Source organism: Monodon monoceros, unplaced genomic scaffold (genome assembly GCF_005190385.1).
Source record: "Monodon monoceros isolate NGI ecotype Baffin Bay Population unplaced genomic scaffold, NGI_Narwhal_1 Super_Scaffold_12, whole genome shotgun sequence".
NCBI lineage: Eukaryota > Metazoa > Chordata > Mammalia > Artiodactyla > Monodontidae > Monodon > Monodon monoceros.
The window spans coordinates 109131180-109153984 of NW_021703768.1; the positions used below are offsets into that span (position 1 = coordinate 109131180).

A 22805-nucleotide genomic window follows, 5' to 3' on the forward strand; every position below is an offset into this window, starting at 1 on the left:
AAGAATTTTATTTTTGTTTTTTCAAACTGCATATACCCTAGATATTTTGCTTCTGTCACCTAAGAAGTCTTGCCTCAAGTTAAAAGCCATTGTTTTAGTATTTTTAAATAAATTGTTTTAGATTTGGACTTACTCTTATACCTAGTTTCCTTTTTCTTCACCAATTTAGCAGAACATTACATTAAACAGCTGAACTGACAGATTTACAAGAATGTAACATGAAAAAACGCAGCATCTACCTGTTTTAAATTGCTCTATGACTTACTGCACAGCAGATATAGCTAGAGAGATTTTCTTTAGCATTCTCTGGAATGAAGGGGTGGAGATGGAGTAAGGTGGAAGGTTCCAAAAACAAATCTGCAGCATGATAGTTAATGTACACAATCGTCTGTTTGGGTAACTGTTAGAAAAGTAACCAAACTTCTTTTGTTGAGAAATAAAGAAAATGCTGTAGTAATCCCAGCAAGGAGTAGGTCTCAAAGAAGTAAACAATTATCTTCTTGTTCACTGAGAGAAGAATGAGGTTGATTAGGTGCATGACCTTTGGGTCCATTCCTAGAAATCTCAAGAAGAACTATAGGCTTTAGACTCACATATAGCTCAAGTTATTACAAAAAAACTGTTGAATAATAACTTTATTAATTAGTGTCATTAACTATTTCAAAAACAAAAATTAAGACTCAGAAAATGTGTGATCTGCATTTGGCTTTTGTGCCAGGCACAGGACAAGCCAAGGAAAGTCAGTCTCTCGACTCCTACCCCAGTTCTCTGATCTTGGGATCACTGCTATTTCTCAGTGCCCTTCATGAAGTGATCGGTCAATTTTCAAGAGGACCAAGAAAATGGATGTGGTAAATAAACTAAAAAAAATTCAAAAATTCCTCCTCAAAAGAAAAAGTCATTGTTCTTTTATCCTGGGGGATAGGCTTGCTTTACTGTTTTAAAAATAATTTCATTCTTACGTCTGTTAGATCAGTACTTGTCAAATATAATTAACTCTAAGAATCACCTGGAAGGCTTATTAAAATACACATTCTTGGGCCTATTTCTGGCAATTCAAACTTACAAGGTCTGCAGTGGGACACAGTAAGTTTTTAACAAGTTTCCCAGATGTTTTTGAACCTGCTATGTTAGACTATCTCCTCCCTCCTCTGATCAGAGTATATATGAAAAGTGGATGATATAAAAAAGTTTATGCGGACAAGATACAGTTTCTTGCCTTCCAAACATTTCACTTTAGCTTGTAAAGTAGTTGCAATAATAAGATAGCAACACAATTATCTGAGGCAAAGGTTCTGATCAGATTGTTACTGGGGGATTTAATGTAAAAGTAAACACTGGTTCCTAAAAAGCCTCCTCTACTTATTGCACTCACAGACCCAACTGCTACCAGCAGGAAATAAAGCCAACTACAGAAAACAAGAGTATTAAGTTTACTAACATTAGCAAAATAACATATGTACAAATAAGGCACTTTAAACGGATATGATTTTGTTGTTGGAGGACCTGTAACACTAATCATAAAATGCTCATAAATAGTATTTTAGTAAGTTGTCTATCTGAGCCTTATTTGACAAATGACTTAATTTAAGCTACATTTACATTAATAAATGAAAACAAATTTCACACTAAAATAAAGTAAGGAACTTCATCAGAGTGTCTTTCTCCTTTTAGACTTGAATCGCGTATAGAAGCAGTTTAAAGTGTTACTGTTGCCTCGGCTATTTGAATTGAAGATGTCATTCCCTTTCTCATCTTTGATGTTGCTTCCAACATCCTTCACTTTCTCACAGCTTTCTGTAGCTTGATTGAGATCTGCGTCCTCTTTTTTGCTGTTGGCTAGTCTCTCCCTTGAAAGAGTTCTTTCCCTAAATCTTCTAAACGGGGATGTCATTCTTTTTCTGGCTGTGGTCTCACAACTTGTCCTGTCTCTATTCTCCTCAGTGGCCTTCTCGGTCCTGTCTGTTCTTTTGGCTGTGCTCCTGGTAATCTGTTGGATTTTCTTTTGCAAGTAAACCCCACCTATTCCGGGGCAGCTGTGGCCACTGATCTTGGTGCTGGACTCACGGGGAGGGGATGAGGAAGACCCTGAGAGGCGCAGCAGGATGCTGTGATCAGATATGATACTGCCAACTGGAGGGAGAGATGCAAAAACCCTGTCATGGTCAATTAATTCTTTCCAATGAATCACAATTAGCCTGGTTTTATAACATTTCACTATTAAAAAATTCTAACATCTTGACAATATCTGAAAAATTGAAATCTAGCAACATATTTTTTAATGCATGGAGACTCTACTATATAGCATAAACAAGACAGAACACAGGAGAAAGGTTACCTTGATCAGAATAAGCTGGTAATAAAAAATTGTTGAAAGTAACCCAAGCTGGTAAAATCATAAGCCAAAATATGACAAGAGTAGCAAATAACCAGAATTATTTCTCAAAGTAACTATGTCTAGAATTTTCAGGTAGATTCTACTAAGAAAAAGCTTAGCAAAAATCAGATAGGACATATAAATAGTATATACAATAGATGTATTTATAAAGCACAATTTCTGATCCTATTTTCTCTACAAGGCAGAGAAGTTGCCTGCCTGAAGCACTGGGGAAGATAAAGGTTAAGGCCTCTTGATGTCTCACTTTTTCAGTTCTTTCTTATTTAAATTCTCCTTTTAAAAATCGCGAACGTAGGCTTATCTTAACTGTTAGAAAACAAAGAACTATTCCAAAGTATAGCAAGAACTAGAAACAGATTCTAATAACATACTCTTAGTTTAATGACATTTTTGTTCAATCACGGACCACTGGCAAAAACCTGTCTATGGAAATAAACAAGCAGAAATAGTTTTGAAGAAAAGAATTTTGTCAGATTTCTAAGGATTCAAAACATGACTATGACAGGCTCACAAACCTATAAACATCATGGTCAACTGTTGGTCACATACTGAAAAAAAGACTTCTCTATTCCAGTGGTTAAAATGCATTTGTTTGGAATAAGAGCAATGGGGAAATTCCTGTTCCTAACACCTCTTCCCACAAGTCACAATGACCCATAAAACACTAAATCCAATTCAACTAAGTTTCTTGGTTAGAGAACTGTCTATAATGGGACCTCTGGAGGGTGTAAAGATGTTCCTGAAAGAGCATTAAGAGCGTATGGACATTGTTCATCTGGACCATCTGTGTGAATAGGCACTGTTCCCAGCCCCAATCCTTGGGACCTGATAAAGGGTACTCTGGATAGGATACATACATAGTAAAGAGATGAAAGATATCTGTGTGCCTTCCCAAATCATATATGAGCTGTATACAACAGGAACGGAAACCTGTGTTATGTATACTTTTATATGTCCTATTCGATTTTTACTAAGCTTTTCTTAGTAAAACCTGAATGAAAATTCTAGCCAGTCTCAGCTAAGTGAAGAGGGTCAGTAATGGAGTTATACTGCCCTGGAGTGGCAGCAGGGAAGAAGAGGAGAAACTCTGATTTACTAAACACTCACCACGTCTCAAGTGTTACAGATATTATTTCATTTAATCCTTAAATAAGGTCCTAAAATAGGTGGTCCCTAACCCATCTTATAGACAGGAGACCTGACCTTATATAAATCAGTTGCTTGTAATAACACAGCCATCACCAGGGACAGAGTCAGGATTCAAACTAAGGCCTGGCATCACTGTACCACTCTGCTGTCACATAGTCAGCAAAAATAAAAAAGAACCTTCAAAAGTGAGGGAAACTTAGAACACAGGAACTGAGGAAAGCTCTGGAAGCTTCTCCTTCCTGCTAGAATTCGTTAACTTGTCTTCTCTCTGACCATGTACCATTCTGTACTGTGTTTATTCAAGGATGTAACTTTTTTACATCTGTGAAATGCCATGACTAAGGAGTCTTTTTTGCCAGGGTACATGGGGAATGTGGAGGGCCAATGTAAGAAACACACACATTATTTAGAATGCTACATTTGCAGCTGACATGAAATGGCATCTTATATGCATATTACCCAGGCTAGTCAAAAAAAGAAAAGCTTCAGTCTGAATTAGGAAAACATAGATAAATAAAGAAGAGCAATTTCAGATTTTTTAATTCAAAAGGTTCTACATTAGCATAAATGTAAAAATCCACAAGGGTGCTGTATAGGTTATTATAAATCCTGACTAATAAAAGGTAGTAACATTCCATTACTAAAGAAAGGAATGTATCATCCTAAATATCTGTTTCATTTCCTAAATCTTGTAGTTGGTTAAAAACAATTTCTTGTAGACATTCTTATTTTAAAATACTCCATAGAACTGTTTGAATTAACTGGTAATTTGAATAACATCAAGAATTTGCACAGACCAAAACAACTGTGAGTTCTGCCTTCATTCTTATCTATACTTGTCCTCCACCAAAGAAGGACCACACTTTGAATGCAGGAGTCCTAACTCCATGATGCATTAACACCTGAAAACCATATAAATAACACAATCCAAAACATGAAAATTCAGGAAGTATTACCAGTTACACTTTTCTTCACATTTTCTATTATTACCATAGACCAAAAGCAAAATATGTGCCATGTAATGTTGTTTGGTGTAACAAGAACTAGCTTGAACTATTTTATCTTACCTTTGCGAGGGGAACCTTGAGGAGACGCAGGAGGACTAGAATGTAAGGATGATGCCATAGAAATAGTGTCTTCTGTATGTTTCTTACCACTTATTTCTTCAGTTGTTCCTAAAATTTTCTGAGGTAAACTTGTACCTAAAAATAAAATCAAAGAAGCAAATAAGTATCACTTCACAATTAAAATGTCTGCAGTTGCCTAAATTACTATATAACTAAAGTCATGATGCACAATGGCCAGTGTGGTTAACTGCTAGTGTGGTTAACTGAAATGTATACATGACAAACGGGGACTAAATGACTGGGTAATGGCATACAGAGATTCTCACCTCCAGGATATTTGTTCACATTCAGCCAGTCAGCGCAGATCAGATTATAATAGCTTTTTGTTTGTTTTGTGGCATAAGGGATATTGATTTAACAGTCTGAGTACAGTGTCCCACCCTGCACAACTGACACACTTATTGGAAATCTTAATAGAGAAGGCATGGATTCAAACTCTTCCCTGCCCTCTAGAGGTGGCCTCTCCAAGTCAGGGCGAGGCATGTGGCAGGGGCAGTGTAGGGATGTTGGCACTGTCACTACCTGTGGTGCATCTGTGCTGTGGGTATACAGAAGCTGCAGGGCTGCCAGTCCAGCCCTTTTCAAGAGCACTAAATTCACACTACAGGAGATAAGTAGACAACAGAAAGAATCATGAACTTATAGCAAAATAGTATGGAGCCCACTGGAAACATTCCTGCAAAGTTCTATCATCACTCTTGTCCAACAGCTGGTCCTTTTTAGCATAGGTCAAACTTAGCAATGCTTTCAAATACCCTGGTATTTTTAAATACATCCTCTCGAAAAAATGTCAAAGAGGTATTGACACTGTTTTTAACCAGTAAAGTAAGCCCAACTTTGATGAGTACTCAGCATAGTAACAAGCAGCCCTTTGATACTGAAAAAATTTAAAACACAGTATACAAACACTACTCTTAATTAAGTGCCATTTTAATATAAATATATTTATCACATAAATAATAGTCATATTAGAGCAAGAGGGAAGAGAGCTACCTGGTACAAATAACACTGCCTCTCAAGTGATGACATCCAAGTAAGAAATCAGAGCTAGACTTGTCCCATGTCTCACTCCTACCACAAAATCAACTTCACCCATTTTGCATCCAATTCTCTACTCATTTCCACAGACACCAAACTAGATCAGGCTCTAGGCAACTTCCCGTTGCTACATCAGCTTTCCACTAAGGCTCCCTATCTCCAATCTCACAGCCCTTCCTACTACAGACCTCCTCCAACATAAACTAGACCATAATCTTGCCTTGCTCAAACTGCTTTAACAGCTACCCACTGACAACTTTCCTCTAGCATGTCATGTTATAATTTTGGCATGTCTGTAACTTCACTTCTCTTCATCCTGGGACACTGTTTAGTACTGTGTTAAAAGTAAGGATTTTGAGCCAGGTAACCTGGGCTCAACTCCCAGCTCCATCTCTTACTCGTGGTGTATAAGTTACTTAGACATTCTATGGTTCCTATGTAGAATGAGAGTATTATCTATCTTTAGGTTTATTATGAAGATTAAATGAACATAATATATAAAGTTAGTAAAGCACTTAGAACCGTGTCTGGCATTCAGTAAGTGCTCCATAAGTGTTAGCATTAATTATTATTGTTTCTCAACACTCTACAGCTTTGTCCTCAGAGGCAGCAAACTGCCTGTAGCTCCTTGTAGATATCAAATTCTTCTGCCTGAAGCAACTTCTCTGGAATTTTTGCCTAATTATCTCCTTCCTTATCAACCTTTAAGACTCTGCTTAGGTGTTGTCTCCAAAAGGCCTTCTCTGGAGCACTATCTTACTTCTGTCTACCCTAAAAGCTCTCCCTCTTTTGTTCTTTTATATGTTATGTACATGCTCCTGTACATGCTCCTGGCATAATATGTTATGTACATCTTTTATATGTTATGTACATGCTCCTGTACATGCTCCTGGCATAATAGTGAACACATACATGTTATCTGTTGTGTGAATGTAACACCAGACTGAAAATCTGGCAAAGGAAAGGGCATTTTTTATTCAACTTTGGATTTCAAAACAGTATCAAATTAAATTCACAAAGTTCTACTGAATATGTCCTATGTATAATGCATGAACTAAATAATAATGTTAGGGACCAAATCTAATCTAGCTTCCCATTTGAAAGCTAAAATAGTGATACTGTTAAAACAACAAATGAAAGTAATTTGGACAACATCTACATGGCCTAACAGAGGAAAAAAAGCATGGTCTACACTTATATATTTTACACTTGCTTCTTGTCCCCAAGCTAGGTTTTCAGAAGTGGTCATTAATGAAAAACCAACAAACCGTCTTTTTTAGAAAGAAGCAATTTCATTATTTTCAGATGCAGCAATTTCATAGGCTGCATCTGCATTAGATAATTGAGTAAATGCACCACTAAATGCAGTAAGCCCTTGGTACCCAAATATACTGCTGTACGTTTCTGGCTGATATGATTATAGGAATTCCAACATCAATATTTAAAATATGCATGCAGTCACTGAATAGGGCAAAATGAAGCATTAGGCACCTATAGGCAAAATGAAGCATTTTTTGACTCATGAGTGCTGATTATATTACACAAACTACAACAGCTGATCTCCAAAGCATTTATATTTGTAATTATTTTCCATTCTAACTCGCCTGAAAATTTCAATTAAATGAATGCAATATTAACTGTGAATACTCACTCAGTGTGGCAGGGTCTTTTGCTTGTCCCTTCTTCCTGATGGGGTGCAAATTTACAGCTGGCACCTGAAGCACCTGGCTCACTCTGTGGGGCTGATGCAAATAGGCTTTAGCTGCTTGGCCAGCTGACCTCACAGGCACTGGAGACATTTCTGATGACTTGACTGATCTTTTCTCACTTAGATTCTTGGTCACTAATAGAAGAGAGTAAGAAATACATAATTCTGCACTTTTTAAGGCAAGGTTATTACCACTGACAATAGTACATGGCTCATTAAAACCACCTATTTTTAACACAAAAAAGATTAATTTTCCTAACAAAAATTTCATGTATTATGTTGTTTCAAAAATTTTGTAGAATTAAGTTAATTTTACTCCCTAAATTAAGATAATAGACTTAATTAGCTCCAACTGCACGATCATCCTAATGGCCATCCTCTCATTTATATTATTTTTTTTTGACAGACCCTGCCTCACGTTTATTTCTACAAATAACACAGGATGACACCTGTCCCATGCAGACAATACCCCAGGGGTCACATCAGTCCTTCTGTCTTCATATCGGCGACAGAAGAGCCTTTGTTGGTGCCTAGGCCACCTTTGGGAGCCAGAGCCAGAGTCGCAGCTGCATCCTGTGCCCTGATTTGAGCCTTGGCCTCTGGCCAGCGGAGGCTGAGACCCTTGGGGATGTGGGAATGAGCACATTTCCCTGAGCCTGGGGGGAGTGATGTAGTCAAGTCAACTGAGCTTGTGGCTGCTGCCCTTCGCAATCTGGGCTTGACCTCCTTGGGCTTTATAAGAGCCTATATAGCCTTGGCAGGTACACTCATGGCCTTGGTGTTTTTGGCCAGCATCTTCCTCAGGTACTTCTTGTCGTGCCTCTTGGCAAACCTAATGTTCCTCAGGAACTTGGAGTCCACCCCCTTCAGAGATTCAAAGCTTTGTGATCAGGGTTTCTTAATGCCATTTCTGTGCCATGTATGGGATTTGCTGTTCATGGTGGGGTTGCTGAACTTAGCCATGTGTGCACCAAAGCCCAAAAGCACTTGGAACCCAAAGGGCTAGCATCTTCTCATTTATACTACTGAAATACTCCCCTCACTGTAATAATTCTAGCATGCCTTCAAGCCATTCTCCATACAAGAGTGCAATGACTCTTCCATCATGAAAATCTGATCACGCCATTTTCTTTCTAAAATTTATTTTACTTATTTTTGGCTACGCTGGGTCTTCATTGCTGCACGTGGGCTTTCTCTAGTTGCGGTGAGCTGGGGGGACTACTGTTCGTTGCAGTGCATGGGCTTCTCACTGCAGTGGCTTCTCTTGTTGCAGAGCATGGGCTCTAGGCACGTGGGCTTCAGTGGTTGTGGCATGCGGGCTCAGTAGTTGTAGCTTGAGGGCTCTAGAGTACAGGCTCAGTAGTTGTGGCGCATGTGCTTAGTTGTTCCGTGGCATGTGGGATCTTCCCGGACCAGGGCTCGAACCCGTGTCCCCTGCTTTGACAGGCGGATTCTTAACCACTGTGCCACCAGGGAAGCCCTATCGTGCCACTTTCCTTCTCCAAATGCCCTACACAAACTTTTAGATGACTTGCCACTGCTCTCAGGATAAAGACACAAATCCCTAAAACAAGGTCTATTAGACCGTGCATGATCCAGCTTCCCTAATAACCCACACTCTGCAGCTACTAGATTAGATCCCATTTTATGTTCTCAAGGCATCCTGTATCCTTCCTTCACAGCATTGATAACTGTAACAATACAATTGTCTGTGAGATTAATCAATTAATGTCTCTTCCCCCCACAAGGCTATAACTAACATGATTGTAAGGACTGTTGGTACTTTGTTCACTACTATATCCCTGTGTGTCCAGTGATGGATAGAAAACAGAAGCTTAACAGGTAGTTTTTGAATAAGTGAAATTATTTCAACAGCTACACATAGGAATACCAGAGATATTTATAAGTGGATGGTTAGTATACTTGAAGATGCACATCAGAATTAAAAACTAAGAACTCTTGGGCTTTCCTGGTGGCGCAGTGGTTGGGAGTCTGCCTGCCAATGCAGGGGACACAGGTTCGTGCCCCGGTCCGGGAGGATCCCACATGCCGCGGAGCGGCTGGGCCCATGAGCCATGGCCGCTGGGCCTGCGCGTCCGGGGCCTGTGCTCCGCAACAGGAGAGGTCACGGAGGTGAGAGGCCCGTGTACCACAAAAAAAACAAAACACAAAAACAAAACAAAAAACTAAGAACTCTGACTTAAGAAACAAAAAGCTGCCTCCTCTGTATAAAATCAATACTATAGTCCAAAGAAAAAACTTCTTCCTTCAGGTAGTATTTTTAGTACTTTTAATTCTTCAGGCAGTTATTCAGGGTGGTTTTAATGCAGGTCCAACCTCAATACTCCATGATATTTTTGTTTTAAACACCAAGATAAAAGTGTTTAACCTGTCCCAGCACAGCTACAATAGTTAGCTACTATGCTTTTAGAACGTAGAGAATATTTTGGGTGATAAGAATATCTCAAAAAGTCAAAGCAAAGTGCTCCTAGGGGATAATAGGCAGTAGCGCATCAACTGACTGAATCCAAGATGTTACCAACTTTTGGTTAGAGCCATGAAACATTTTCGCCCCAACACTAATCAATTCCGTATTGACATCTTATTTTAATAGTTGCCATAGTACAAAGAAAAAAATCAAGAGACTACTTTGAATATAAAAAAAGAGGTCACAGGAGAGTGTCAAAACTCACACATATATACTTATTATGAAGAACCAAATTCTATAATGTTTGGCAATCAACTATTATTTGGGTTTGGAATTTATTTAAACATTTAAAAATCAATCATGCAATAAAAATCAAAGACTCTCAAACTAAAATAAAGCAACATGAATTGAATTAAATTTTCACAAAACAGTTTAACTTTCAGTTTAAGAAAGACCCACAGGTTTTCTCATTTTAAATCGGTATTAAAATCAATGGTAGCGAGACACCATTTAGTGTTACGAAAAAAGAAGTAGATAAGTCTAAGGTGGGTGTGAGAGGAGAAAGGTATCGCAGGTGTGTGTGAATGCGTGGTGGGGGGAGGAGAGAGAGAACGCAGAGGTTGGTATGTGGGATCTTTCTAGGAGTCAAAAAAGTTTTTTAAATTAGTTATTTGGCTGCGCCGGGTCTTAGTTGCAGCACACGGGATCTTCGTTGTCGCGTGTAGGATCTTTGTGCAGGATCTTCATTGCGGCATTAGTTGCGGCATGCATGTAGGATCTACTTCCCTAACCAGGGATCGAACCCAGGCCCCTGGCATTGGAAGCAGAGTCTTAACCACTGGACCATCAGGGAAGTCCCTAGGCCTCAAAGTTTTAACAATGAGCAAAGCATAAAAAAGGTTTCTATGCTTCTGAATATTCCAAATCATATTTAGGAAACAAAGAAAAGCAGACAGTGAAAACAAAAGATAAAACAAACAACCTTCGGGCTTCCCTGGTGGCGCAGTGGTTGAGAGTCCGCCTGCCGATTCAGGGGACGCGGGTTCATGTCCCAGTCTGGGAAGATCCCACATGCCGCGGAGCGGCTGGGCCCATGAGCCATGGCCGCTGAGCCTGCGCATCTGGAGCCTGTGCTCCGCAACGGGAGAGGCCCAACAGTGACAGGCCCGCGTACCGCAAAAGAAAAAACAAACAAACAAACAAAAAAACCCAACCTTTTATCAGACAAAAGCAGGAATAATAAATTGCATTCAGTAACCATAAGATGATGAAGTCTATACTGCATTACTTGGGAAAAAATAATTTTGATGATCATTCAAAGCCGCGTCAGAGATATTTAATAAGTGTGTATATGGCTTTGAACTTTAAAACATGAATAAAATTTGAAGATTCTATATACCTTTTCAGTCTTTACTTTTGACATGTACCATTTTCTCATAGCAGACACTTCCTGATATCCCACCAGGTGGTAAGAAATTTTTCCAGATACTTTCCAAGTCTATATACATTTATTATTTTTAACAGCCATATATCATTCTTTGTATTGATAAGGAAGCAGTGTACTTAACTATTCTCCAGTGTCTTGATATCTGTGTGAGTTCTTTTTCCATTGTAATACATGCTGCACAATACCAATACTGGACACCTCACAGACTGCTGTGAGGAGGAGTAAATGGCAAGGTTTATAAAAGTGTTTAGCACGGTTGCTGGCATATAGAGAGCGCTCAGTAACTGATAGCTTTCATTATTTTATTTCTTTCTCTTAATTTAATAGGTTTGATGTAGAAAGAATCTGAGATAAAACACAGTACCAATACTTGCTTGACTTTTACAATTAGGAAAACAAGAGATCTAAGATGAAGAGAAACTTGTTCAAATGGTAATAAATGAGACCCAAACTCTGTCTCCATCCTTTAGTAGGTGTTCTTTTCATCACAACCCATTCATTTTCCTATTGGTAAAAGTGTTCAAGATACTGTTTTTATAACAACACTTACTGAATGGCTCATTACCCTACATTTTAAAATTCACTGTGAATCTGAATTTTAAACTCAATACTTGTATCTCCATTTTATCTTTTCTACTCTATTGACATACTTTTTCGATTACTATGTGAATACTATATCATTTATCAATTTCAGGGCCAACCCATGATAATTACAATTTCCCTCTATCAATTAGGAACACAGAAATAGAAAAACTGAACCTTCCCCCTCATATATTCTGTCAACACTTAATCAAGTTCTATACATCATGCTGGGATTTTTACTGGTGTAATATTTAATCATATATATAGATAGATAATACTCACTTATAATGGAAGTACAATCATCTTTATTTTGTTGTTATAACAAACACAATATATTTTACCATCTTTGATCTCTGCTTTTACAACTCATGATTTCCTTGACCCAGAGACACATACATTCTATTGTTTGTACTTAATTTAAAAAAAAAAACAGTATTGAGAATAGGCTCTATTTTGTTCATCATATTTTCTATTTATAAATATTAGAATACGTCTAATTTTTCTTGTTTTACTTTATTTACTGATGCCTATAATACACCTATTATCTCTAACAGTATATTAATTAAATTTATTGTATTTTTTCAGTTGGTAAATGATATTATCTGCAAAATTTTTAGGAAAGAGAAATTTTTCACTTATTTTACTCTTCATTTAGGGATGAAGATCAGAACATTCTCGAAGAGAAGGGCTCCTCTATAATGTTTCGCTTTTTATAAGAAGACTTCAAAATGCTTTTTAAAGAACTATATCACTCCATTTCTTGCACAGAGTAATCATCAGGAATGGATGAGAATTCAGTATCTGATTAACATGATCACATGATGCTTGAGGTATGTCAGTAAACTTTTGTGAGTGAAAGTTAATTTTCTTGGGACTTCAGGATAATACTAGAGCAACAAACTTCTATTTTGTTGTGCTGTTTAGTGTCACGTAAGTGAAAACTTATACTTACAGGTACCATATGCAGGCTCCCATTGCAATGACATCATCTGGAACTTCTCCTCATCTGTTTCTACATCCAGACTGGAAAGATACTGCTTCACTTTCCTTGCCATTTGGGCATCTTCGTACAGCTTCTTAGCATTAAGCAGAGAGCTACGGCGTGCCTTTTTTTTGTGAGCACCTCCCTGAACATCCAGCATGTTTGAATTTGTGCTGCCTTGACTCAGTGACCTGTAAGAAGATGGAGATCACAATAAGGGGCTGTAAAGATGAGAATTAAGTATGGCAGACTGAAAATTAAAAGAATTCTGTTCTGTTAATGCAACTGCATGCTGATGCAAATGAGTTAAAAGATGAAGAGCATTAATGCAAAGTAATATGGCACATATGGCAATGTTCTGAGTTTTCAGATTCAGCAAAGTTCAGAATTCAAAAGAATAAGTTAACAATTCCCCCCAAAGCAACAAATTCCATCAGACCTGTGTTTGGTGCCTTTGCAACCCATGGCACAACTGTGACAAGTATAAGCATTCCTTTGGCCCTATGGCCATCCACACTCCGAAGATATGGCAAGAGCCTAGTTCAGGACAAGTCCACCCTGAGCCAGATCTCTGCACCAGGATTCTTCAGCAGGGGAGTTTCTAGAGCAGCTTTGCTTGTACGTGCTGCTTTGGACATGCTATCACCATCACCATTCTTGTATATAGCTGGCCCACTCCAAGCATGCTCACCGATTTTACCAGTAACCAGATTTTAACCAAAATTCAAATAGAACAACCAGTAAGAAAAATAACACCATTTATACTCAATTCAATATAGTCAGAGATCAGAAATGCAATAAAAAGCTACTCAATGCTTCTACTCACATATGAAATGGTTGGGCAATATGTGGCTTCTGGACTGGGGATATGGGATCTTTCTTTTGCAATGCCTCTAAATGTGATGAAACTACAAGCTGGGTAGGAATAACTACAATTGAAACAAGCTATAGCTTCACATCCAACTGTACTCTTTTTGGCAGGCTTCTTTCTATAATAACCACATCTAGAACCACTGGAAAACAGGAACTGCAATGCTATTTGTCCTTTGTAACAAGGATAGCAAACACAAGGTTCTAGACAATTTTTATTTTAAAGGCAGTTGCCAATTCTAAAATAATAAGGATATCTATGGGTCTTCTAAGTTAGCCTCCCAATTACCCAAAGATATTCTAAATACACATACCACAATCATAAAACAATTTGTTTTTTTCCGTGCTCACATACCCCGTTTAAAACAGACAACTAAAATCCTAATGTTTTCATTATAAATTAAGTGAAATAAAGTTGTAAAAAATGTTACTTTTCTTTTGTAATTTTAAGATCTTTAAAAGAGTGTGTCTTACATTTGATGGCAACTTTCAATTGCTACTGGTCAGGCAGAAACTGTGATGTGGTTGTTGCTACTTACATATGCAGAAACTCCTAAACTTTCAGAGTGGTTTGGAAAAAATCCAATGGCATTAGTGAATTACTCCCTTAACCTCCAGGAACCAAATGATTATAAGGATGTAGTGAATCTAACAAGTTCAACAACATTCCCAAAGCAGGTGTCAAAAGGAAGTTAGCCCTAAACATCTGCAAAGCCAACCTAAGAGCCCAGCACCAGCAGTTTTTTGTTCTTTTATGGCTTGTTTTAAGAAGTGTGGCATTACCAACATATTTGACAGCACAAAAGGCAATACTGTGTGAGGAAAAAAAACCCCCAGAAACTAATAACCCTAAAAGCGATTCAGAAAATTCATATTCTAAATACGAAGAAGTTTTAGAAGGACCTAAACCAATTTTATATTTTCTTTTTTATGAATGCAAAAAGGTTTTATGTGATAAAAACACATACCTAAGTTTATATAAGAGCTCTTTTAACAAGTTAAAAAATTCTCAGTGTTAAGAAGGTACTGCAGTGACTTTTCTTCGTGGTACATAAAACAACAGTGGTCCCAACAACTGATGATGCCTCAGATTCAAAGAAATGTAGTAAAATCAAGCCCCAATATTTAGGAGCAAATTTGAATACAAGTATTTAATAATTTTATGTAAGCTGATATAAAAAAGTGTCCAGAAATTCAGGATACATACAAAATTTCAATAAGTGAAAATCTCATGATAAATGACAAATGTCTTCTAAGCTTTCAAAATGCTTTGATGTAAAAACAAAAATATCTAGTGCCTGCAAACATCATACAAAGCAACCCTAAAGCTAAATAAATAAACAGTGAATGTGTTACATAAGTCATTCAAACACCCCAAAATCCCCACTAAGATATACTGTTCAAGTATTCTTCTTCATAACAGTAACGTTAGGAATCAATTTCTATCTTCAATGAGAAGAACCAGAAAAGACCAAGACATAAATGTCAAGTATAGAAGAAAACACAGAAGAAACACAGAGAAGGAAGAAAGCAGAAGGAAATTCAAGTTCACCAAGCTTCAACAGAAAACAAAAGACCACAAATAAGACAAGACTCAAAGTAAGTGGCTCACAAAAAATCCTTCTTATATGTAATATAAAAGCATCTAACTTAATGATTCACCATAATCTTAAAAGAGCAAAATTCTTCTTTTTTGCTCATCTACAAAACCCATCTTTTTCTTCAACTAAAATCCCCTCATCCACAAAACCCATCTTTTTCTTCAACTAAAAATGAAAGGATCAGATAGATGATTTATAAGATCCCAAACATTCTATGATTTCTACATGGATACTTAGCTATCTATTACAGATCTGTAAGCAGAGATCTGAACCTACTTGACAACAAAAGGTGTTGTTAGGTCTGATTCTATTTCAGTTTTAAGAGAGATAAGGGAGTCTTTAATTAAAAGTGGTAGGAATTTAAAACTCAATGTTGTATGTCTCATGGTATTAGTGGATCTGAACAATTAAAATCATCCTCTATTTCAATTATTTACAAACTCAATATTACAGTACAGTTTGGATAAAGGCTGCACCCTTTTGGAAAACTGATAGAAAAATGTAATCTTTATAAACAACCCTTTTACCCATTTTAATACACTTAAACATTTATTTTTACAAAATATGGCATGTGAATAAAAGAAAATAGTGTGGACTCTGAAATCAGACTACCACCATTAATGAATCAGAATCCACCATTAGTGAGCTCTAGGAATTTGGACAACTCTATCTTCCCCATCTGTACCATGGGAATAACATTATCTATTTCACAGAGTGGCTGGAGAATTAAATAATTCATATAAAGTGCACAGAGAAGTATATGGCACATAGGAAGCACACAACAAATATATGCTATCGTCATCATTATCTAACTGACCCTGCTAAATAAAATCTAAAAGGGACTTATGGGACATCAACAATGGAAAAGTAAAGGGAAAAAAAGCTAGTTCTAACACTATTTTAACCTTGTTAGCAAAAGGCATTTATTTGTCAGGAATGTAGGTTGACAGGGTTAATAGAACACATGCTATTTTACGTGCGTGCATTAATGAAAAGGATGCAGTATATGTTAACAGTTGCACAACCTTCATTCCAGTTGCATTCATCTCTACACTTACCCCAGACTCCGCCACCTCTTCTTCCTGTAAGCAAGAGCCACAAACATTGAAGCATGTGTTTGAATAGGAAAGCACAGAAAAAAGACAACAGTCGTGAGTCAGAGAAACTATGGAGACAGAACAGAAAAATTTTACTAGAAAAAAAAGGTAGCTTAACAGTAAAATGACTTTAATGGAATACAAGGGGGTAAAATGAATTATGATATGTACTGAAGGCCAAAAAACTCCACACTATTTAAAAGTATGCTTTTAGACCAATTATATTTTTAATACCTAATTCATTTAGAGGCTTATGTTAATAAGAAGCTTAAGGGAAAACATTTATTAACTATGAATTTTCAATTCAAAGTTTTCAGGGAAACCTTAAATTAAGGAATATGATCTTTTGAACTTTTTTTAAAAAAGGATTTTTGAGCCATACATTTAAGCGAGGATGAAATTACAAGAAACAAAAATTTATAATTTCATTTTTAAGTGAAGAAATTCTCTTACAATGTGCATTAACAAGAAATTTTGACCAGCAAATCCAACTTAAGTTGTATTTATAAGTAAGTATAAATATATCATCAAAATCTTTATGATCCTGTATCTCCTTACACTACAATTGGGCTGAATCAAGATTCTTTTTAAAATTTTTATTCTCATTTATTTTTTTGCCCCTTCCCCCCAATCCTGACTGGTCTCATTATATCTCTGGCTTGTATCCAATAAGCTCCAGCTCTGGCCAGCCCAAAATTCTGTTTTTCAGTAAGCACACTGACTACTGTTAAAATAAAAGGGGTACTTTGTCTACACAAGATATTATACACCAACAAACTGGATAATTACTTGCTTAAAGAAAGCTAGTACATTTCAGTACTAGCTGACAAATACAACTGATTCAGGAAAACTTCAGTCTAATCTAATTATGTTTTATTTTTTCCTATACTGCATTCTACTGTAGCCTAGGCCATTCCCAAGGAAACAGCCAAGTTTACCGATTTCATCCTCAGTTTCTTCCTCCTTTGCTCATTTCTGAGGCATTGTACTTAAAATATTATCAACTGGTCTGGCAGGCTCACAAAGTCATTATCATCTTGAGGAACGAGGGTGCTAAAATACATGAGTAGATGGATGTCTGCGTAAGACAACAGGGCGTGGTGGGGCCACTGTACAGGGACATATAACAAAAACAAAAACTTAAAAACAAAGAAACAAATCCTCCAGGTCTGCTTTGGTCCCTGGTTCTTACTGTTTTCTGCTTCTACACTGCTGAGCAATGACACCCCTCATTACATGTAGTGATTCTCAGGGACAGAAGTGGGATGGGTTGGGAAGAGGAGATATGATATACCCCTTCCTCCATATTTTGAGAATTTCTACACTAGAGCAACGATCAGGTCAACTACTTATAAAAACAAAGACTCCTGAACAGTGATTTAGACAAAACAAAACAAAAATAAAAAAACCAATCCTGACACACATTGATTCTGTTTGGATACAAAAACTCCATCTCTAACTTTTAAAAAACCAAGTATTTTTGTTTCCTTAGTAGGCTATATTTCTTTCAAGCCACAAGAATTGTGTCTGCCTGGGTAAACATTTCATTTTTAAAGCTCTTAGGTACTGAAGCTATACACAAAGGCCCAGAAGAAAATCAGACCAAAAATGAAAACCCTAATATCTTTTTACCCTAAAAATTACAGAAATTACTGGGAACAGCTTGACAACATACTTTATGTTTTATATAATTTGAGGAGACATTTGTTATTACATTAAAAATGAATTTTAAAAAGCATTCTTAGAAGATCAGGTTAATATTGAATGCAATTCTTATTTTTATTTCATTTTTATTAGAAATGGAGCATCCTTAAATTGGCACTTTCTAAACTGTGTTAAAGAATTTACATACAAATAAACAGTAGTACCATGACTTGAAACCAAGGAATATATTTTAGAAGAATAAAGTAGAACTTAGGCAGAAATAGAAGTTTAAAAATATTCAATAAAAAGACATATTCAGTAAAAATAAAAGACTAATACTTCATACATTTTGTTAGAAACCAGATGAAAGCATCTGTCCTGTGTGATAACTTCAGTAAAGATCAGCAACTTACTTAAACATTTAAGTTAGATGACATTTTGATTAACAATAACAATACAGGTCTATGTACTCAAAAAAGTAATAGAGAACTAGGGTTCAAATCTCAGCAATTTATGTAATCCTGGACACATTACCTAACTGCTCCGAGCTTCAGTTTCTTCATATGTAAAAGGCAGGCCAATACTACTACCAACCTTTAAAGGTTATAGTGACAAACTATTACCTGAGAGGGACATCTGTAAAGCACTTAGTACACTGCGTAACAAATGGCAGATGGTCAATAAATGAAAAATATTATATCATGCTCAGTGCCACTCTGTAACACTTACACACTTCAATGACATACCTCTGTCGGAACATCATAGCTGGGTCCATGTTAGCAGAAGTCATTCGAACAACTTGACGAATTTCCTTGGCAATCATTCTGAGCTTCTCAAAATTTACTAAACCATCTACTTTGGAATCATTTCCTATAGAATAAAAGTAACTTTTTTTAACTTCCAAAATTAAAATATCTATATAAAAGTAGCAGAAGTCAAGTTATTATTGTTGGAGGCACAAATCAGAACCTTCTTTATCAAACTGTCACTTTTGTTTTCAAGAACTGATAAACCCATAGATGGTTTAATCCTGCTCCCAGGGAATGAGCTAATGGGAGAAATTCTATTCCTATGGAAGTAATGATTATGATTATTGGAAAGTGAGAAACTGTGCATAGCTTCTAAAAGCCATTTCATTATGCTGTAGGCACACCTAGTAAAAAATACAGCTCCTCAAATCTAATTCTCCAGATGCTCAGCCCACTCTTAGGCAAGTACGTGCATCTGTTTTTTTGGGCAGCAGAGTAGAGCACTTGAAAACTTAGGTTTTAGCCAGAGGTCACAAACAGTGACCTTTGGCTTAACTAATCTAGTAAGGTTTCTATGGTTTACGGTACTTAAATAAATTGTAAAATGAGTTGTCAACACTTAAGAAGTGGAAGACATCCCAAGAAAACAAGAATTTCTGACTTCTCTCGAAGAAAAAAAGCGGGGTGGGTAGGTGGGGGATTAAATAATAAGTATTGATAGGTCTGTTTTCCAAGTGGTAATAATTAGTTAAAATTAAGAAGTGGCTGGCTCGTAGGGGTAGACATCTTCTAGTCTGCCATGCATCCTCTCTTCCCCAGGATTTGAATTTACAATCATGACTTTAATCATTAAACACAAATTTGCTTGTTTGTAAGTTCCATGGTTTTTGTTTCTGTTTCACTAAGTAGTTCTCTGAGGAAAAAAACTCATACACCTCTCAAAATGGTCTACTTTTCTTTGACGAGGACAGGAATGAGACCAGACTTAGCCCATATGTTGGCTTACCCAGTTCAAACCACAAGGCAAAAAACTGTATGTTCAAAGGGTAATCTAACTGTCTTTTTTTCACACCTGTCTTTAACAGCTGGTCTGACCCTATTTATTTTCCACATAGCCCCTGAGGTGTCTGTGGAATTCCAAGTCCCTGAAGCCAAGTTTGAGAACCACATGGGTCTGGAACACATGGTGGGCTCCCTTTTCGTAGTAAATGGCACCTATCCATTGGACATATAAATTGTTCAGGGTCTCAACATGAGTTGAAAACAAAATGATAACCCAAAATACTTTCAAGTCACATAAACATGTTTTGAGGGAGCATGTCAGAAAAATATACTTGAAGCCTATAATGATATTTTCTTATGAAAAAGGAGTGACAATGAAAGTGGGGGCAGAACAACTAGTTAATTGGCACAACACGTCTGCTAAAAACAGTTAGAAAAGTTGGACAAAAATAGAAAAAAAATGTTTTAAGTCATCAAAAAACTATCAAGGCTGTGAAGATCTGAAGCAATAATGAAGATCTGTGGCAAGTTTAGCATCTCCCAGTGCTTGACCCAGCATCTGCTGATTTCAGGAAAGGGGATGATGAGCTGAAAAACTGAGCAGTGCCACCATGACCTTTGAAGTTAGAGAAGAACAACTTAAGTCTAGATAAATCTTCAATGTTTTGGGTCGGGATTTTGAAGGCCTATAATATATCCTCAGACCAAAGATAAACTAAATGTAGACTGGGATAAAAGTTCAGTGTTAAATTACCTCAAAATATGAAAAGGGTTTAAGGTGATTTTTGGATTGCTAGCACCCCTAGCTGCCTGGCAGAAGCAAGCTTTAATTCTCTCTGGAGGAATGTAATATTGTCTGAAACCCTAGATTATTTCTGTAATTTCTTTATACACAACATCCATTTGGTCAAAAATAACCAGGTACATCAGGAGAAAATTCAACATGATTGAAATGCAAGGAAAAAAAAATAAAAGACAACAGAAAGACTCATAAAGGATCTAGATTATGGAGTTATTGGAGACAAACATAATAGTAACTGGTAAATATGTGCAAGGTTATAAAAAACAACACTGAGAACTTTGGCAGAGAACATGAAGATAAAAAATGAATTTAAATTGTAAAACTGGAAAAAAAAAAACCCAATAACTGAAATAAGGAATTTGTTGCTGAATTTAACAGTAAATTAGTACACAGTTGAAGAAATAATTTAAAAATTGGACATTAAGCTGGGAGAAAATTCCAGAATGAATAAAAATATCCAGGTCAGAGAAAACCAAATGCTGCACCTAGTCACATCATAGCAAAACTAGAGAAAAACAGAGATAGAGAGAAGAGAAAATTATAAAGCAGCTATGAGAAAAAGGGTAGATTTGTCAAAGGAACAACAAATAAGACTGACACTTGATTTCTCAACAATAACAATGGAAGCCAGGAGACAGTTTTGTTATCGCAAAATGTTGAAAGGTAAGTGCCAACCAAAGTTATGCCTTAAGAATGAATATTAATTAAAGACATTTTTCAAATAAACAAAAAGTAAGAGATTTCATCACCAGTAGACTTGCGCATAAGGGAATAATAATCAGTGTTCTACAGGAGGAAAAAACCCCAACCATATGAAAACTTTGAAATGCAGGAAAAGTAACAATATCATCATGCAGGTAAAGCTAAATAAATACTGACTTTACTAAACAACAATAGTATAGTGTGGCATTTAAAGGCATGGAAACAACTGTATATGTCGGGAGGTGAGCAAATGGGAATTTAAATGGTCTAACTTCTTGCACTGCCTGACACACAGAAAAGTACTAATGAATATTACGTGAATTAATATCAACAAGTATAAATATACTGGGTTGGCCAAAAAGTTCCTTTGGTTTTTAAGTAAAACTAAAAGACATTTTCATTGTCACCAGGAACTTTATTGAACAACGTATTCACCTTTTTGTTCCACTACCTTCTGCCATTTTCCAGGTAACTTCATAATTCCATCTTCCCAAAATTTTTTATCTTTTTGAGAAAAGAACCGTTCCAGGTGCCTTTTACAGTCTTCCAGGAAATGGAAATTTTTTCCATTAAGAGAATTTTGTAAAGACCGAAATAAATGGAAATCCGAAAGTGCAATCTCTGGTGAATATGGCGGATGAATCAGAACTTCCCAGCCAAGCTGTAACAGTTCTTACTTGGTCATAAAAGAAACATGCGGTCTTCCGTTATCCTGATAGAAGATTATGCATCTTCTGTTGACTAATTCTGAACGCTTTAGGTCGAGTGCCGCTTTCAGTTGGTCTAATTGGGAGCAGTACTTGTTGGAATTAATCATTGGGTTTTCTGGAAGGAGTTCATAATAGAAGACTCATTCCCTTCCAATCCCACCATATACACAACATCCATCACCTTCTTTGGATGAAGACCGGCCTTTGGTGTGGTTGGTGGTTGTTCATTTCGCTTGCCCCACGATCGCTTCTGTTCCACATTATTATGCAGTATCCACTTTTCATCACCAGTCAAAATTTGTTTTAAAAACGAAACGTTTTCATTACGTTTAAGTATAGAATCACATGCAGAAATATGGTCAAGAAGGTTTTTTTCGCTTAACTTATGTGGAACCCAAACATCAAAGCAATTAACATACCAAGCTGGTGCAAATGATTTTCAATGCTTGATCTGGGTATTTTGAGTATGTTGGCTATCTCCAGCGTGGTATAATGTTGATTGTTCTCAATTAATATTTCAATTTGATTGCTGTCAACTTCAACTGGTCTACCCGACCGTGGAGCAACGTCCAGCAAGAAATCTCCAGCATGAAACTTCGCAAACCACTTTTGACACGTTCGAGCAGTCACAGCACCTTCTCCATACACCGCACAAATCCTTTTGTGCATTTCAGTTTCATTTTTACGTTTCTTTAAATAATAAAGTATAATATGCCAAAAATGTTGTTTTCTTCCATCTTCAATATTTAAATGGCTACAGAAAAATCCA

General features: G+C 36.7%; 1 protein-coding gene across 5 annotated transcripts in view; it reads right to left on the reverse strand.

Annotated features, from left to right (window-relative positions):
* RAPGEF6 (Rap guanine nucleotide exchange factor 6) overlaps window positions 1-22805 on the reverse strand; it is a 221043-nt gene that overhangs the window by 7312 nt on the left and 190926 nt on the right. For 4 of the 5 annotated variants that reach the window (XM_029219185.1, XM_029219186.1, XM_029219187.1 and 1 more), the window contains 4 exons: window positions 18818-18941; window positions 12830-13050; window positions 7364-7555; window positions 4615-4749 (listed from right to left, as the gene is read on the reverse strand). In XM_029219185.1, the coding sequence (XP_029075018.1) occupies window positions 4615-4749; window positions 7364-7555; window positions 12830-13050; window positions 18818-18941 (672 nt within the window). Of the gene's footprint in view, window positions 1-1565; window positions 2134-4614; window positions 4750-7363; window positions 7556-12829; window positions 13051-18817; window positions 18942-22805 lie in introns of those variants that run through there. The other variant, XM_029219189.1, reaches the window with a different exon arrangement.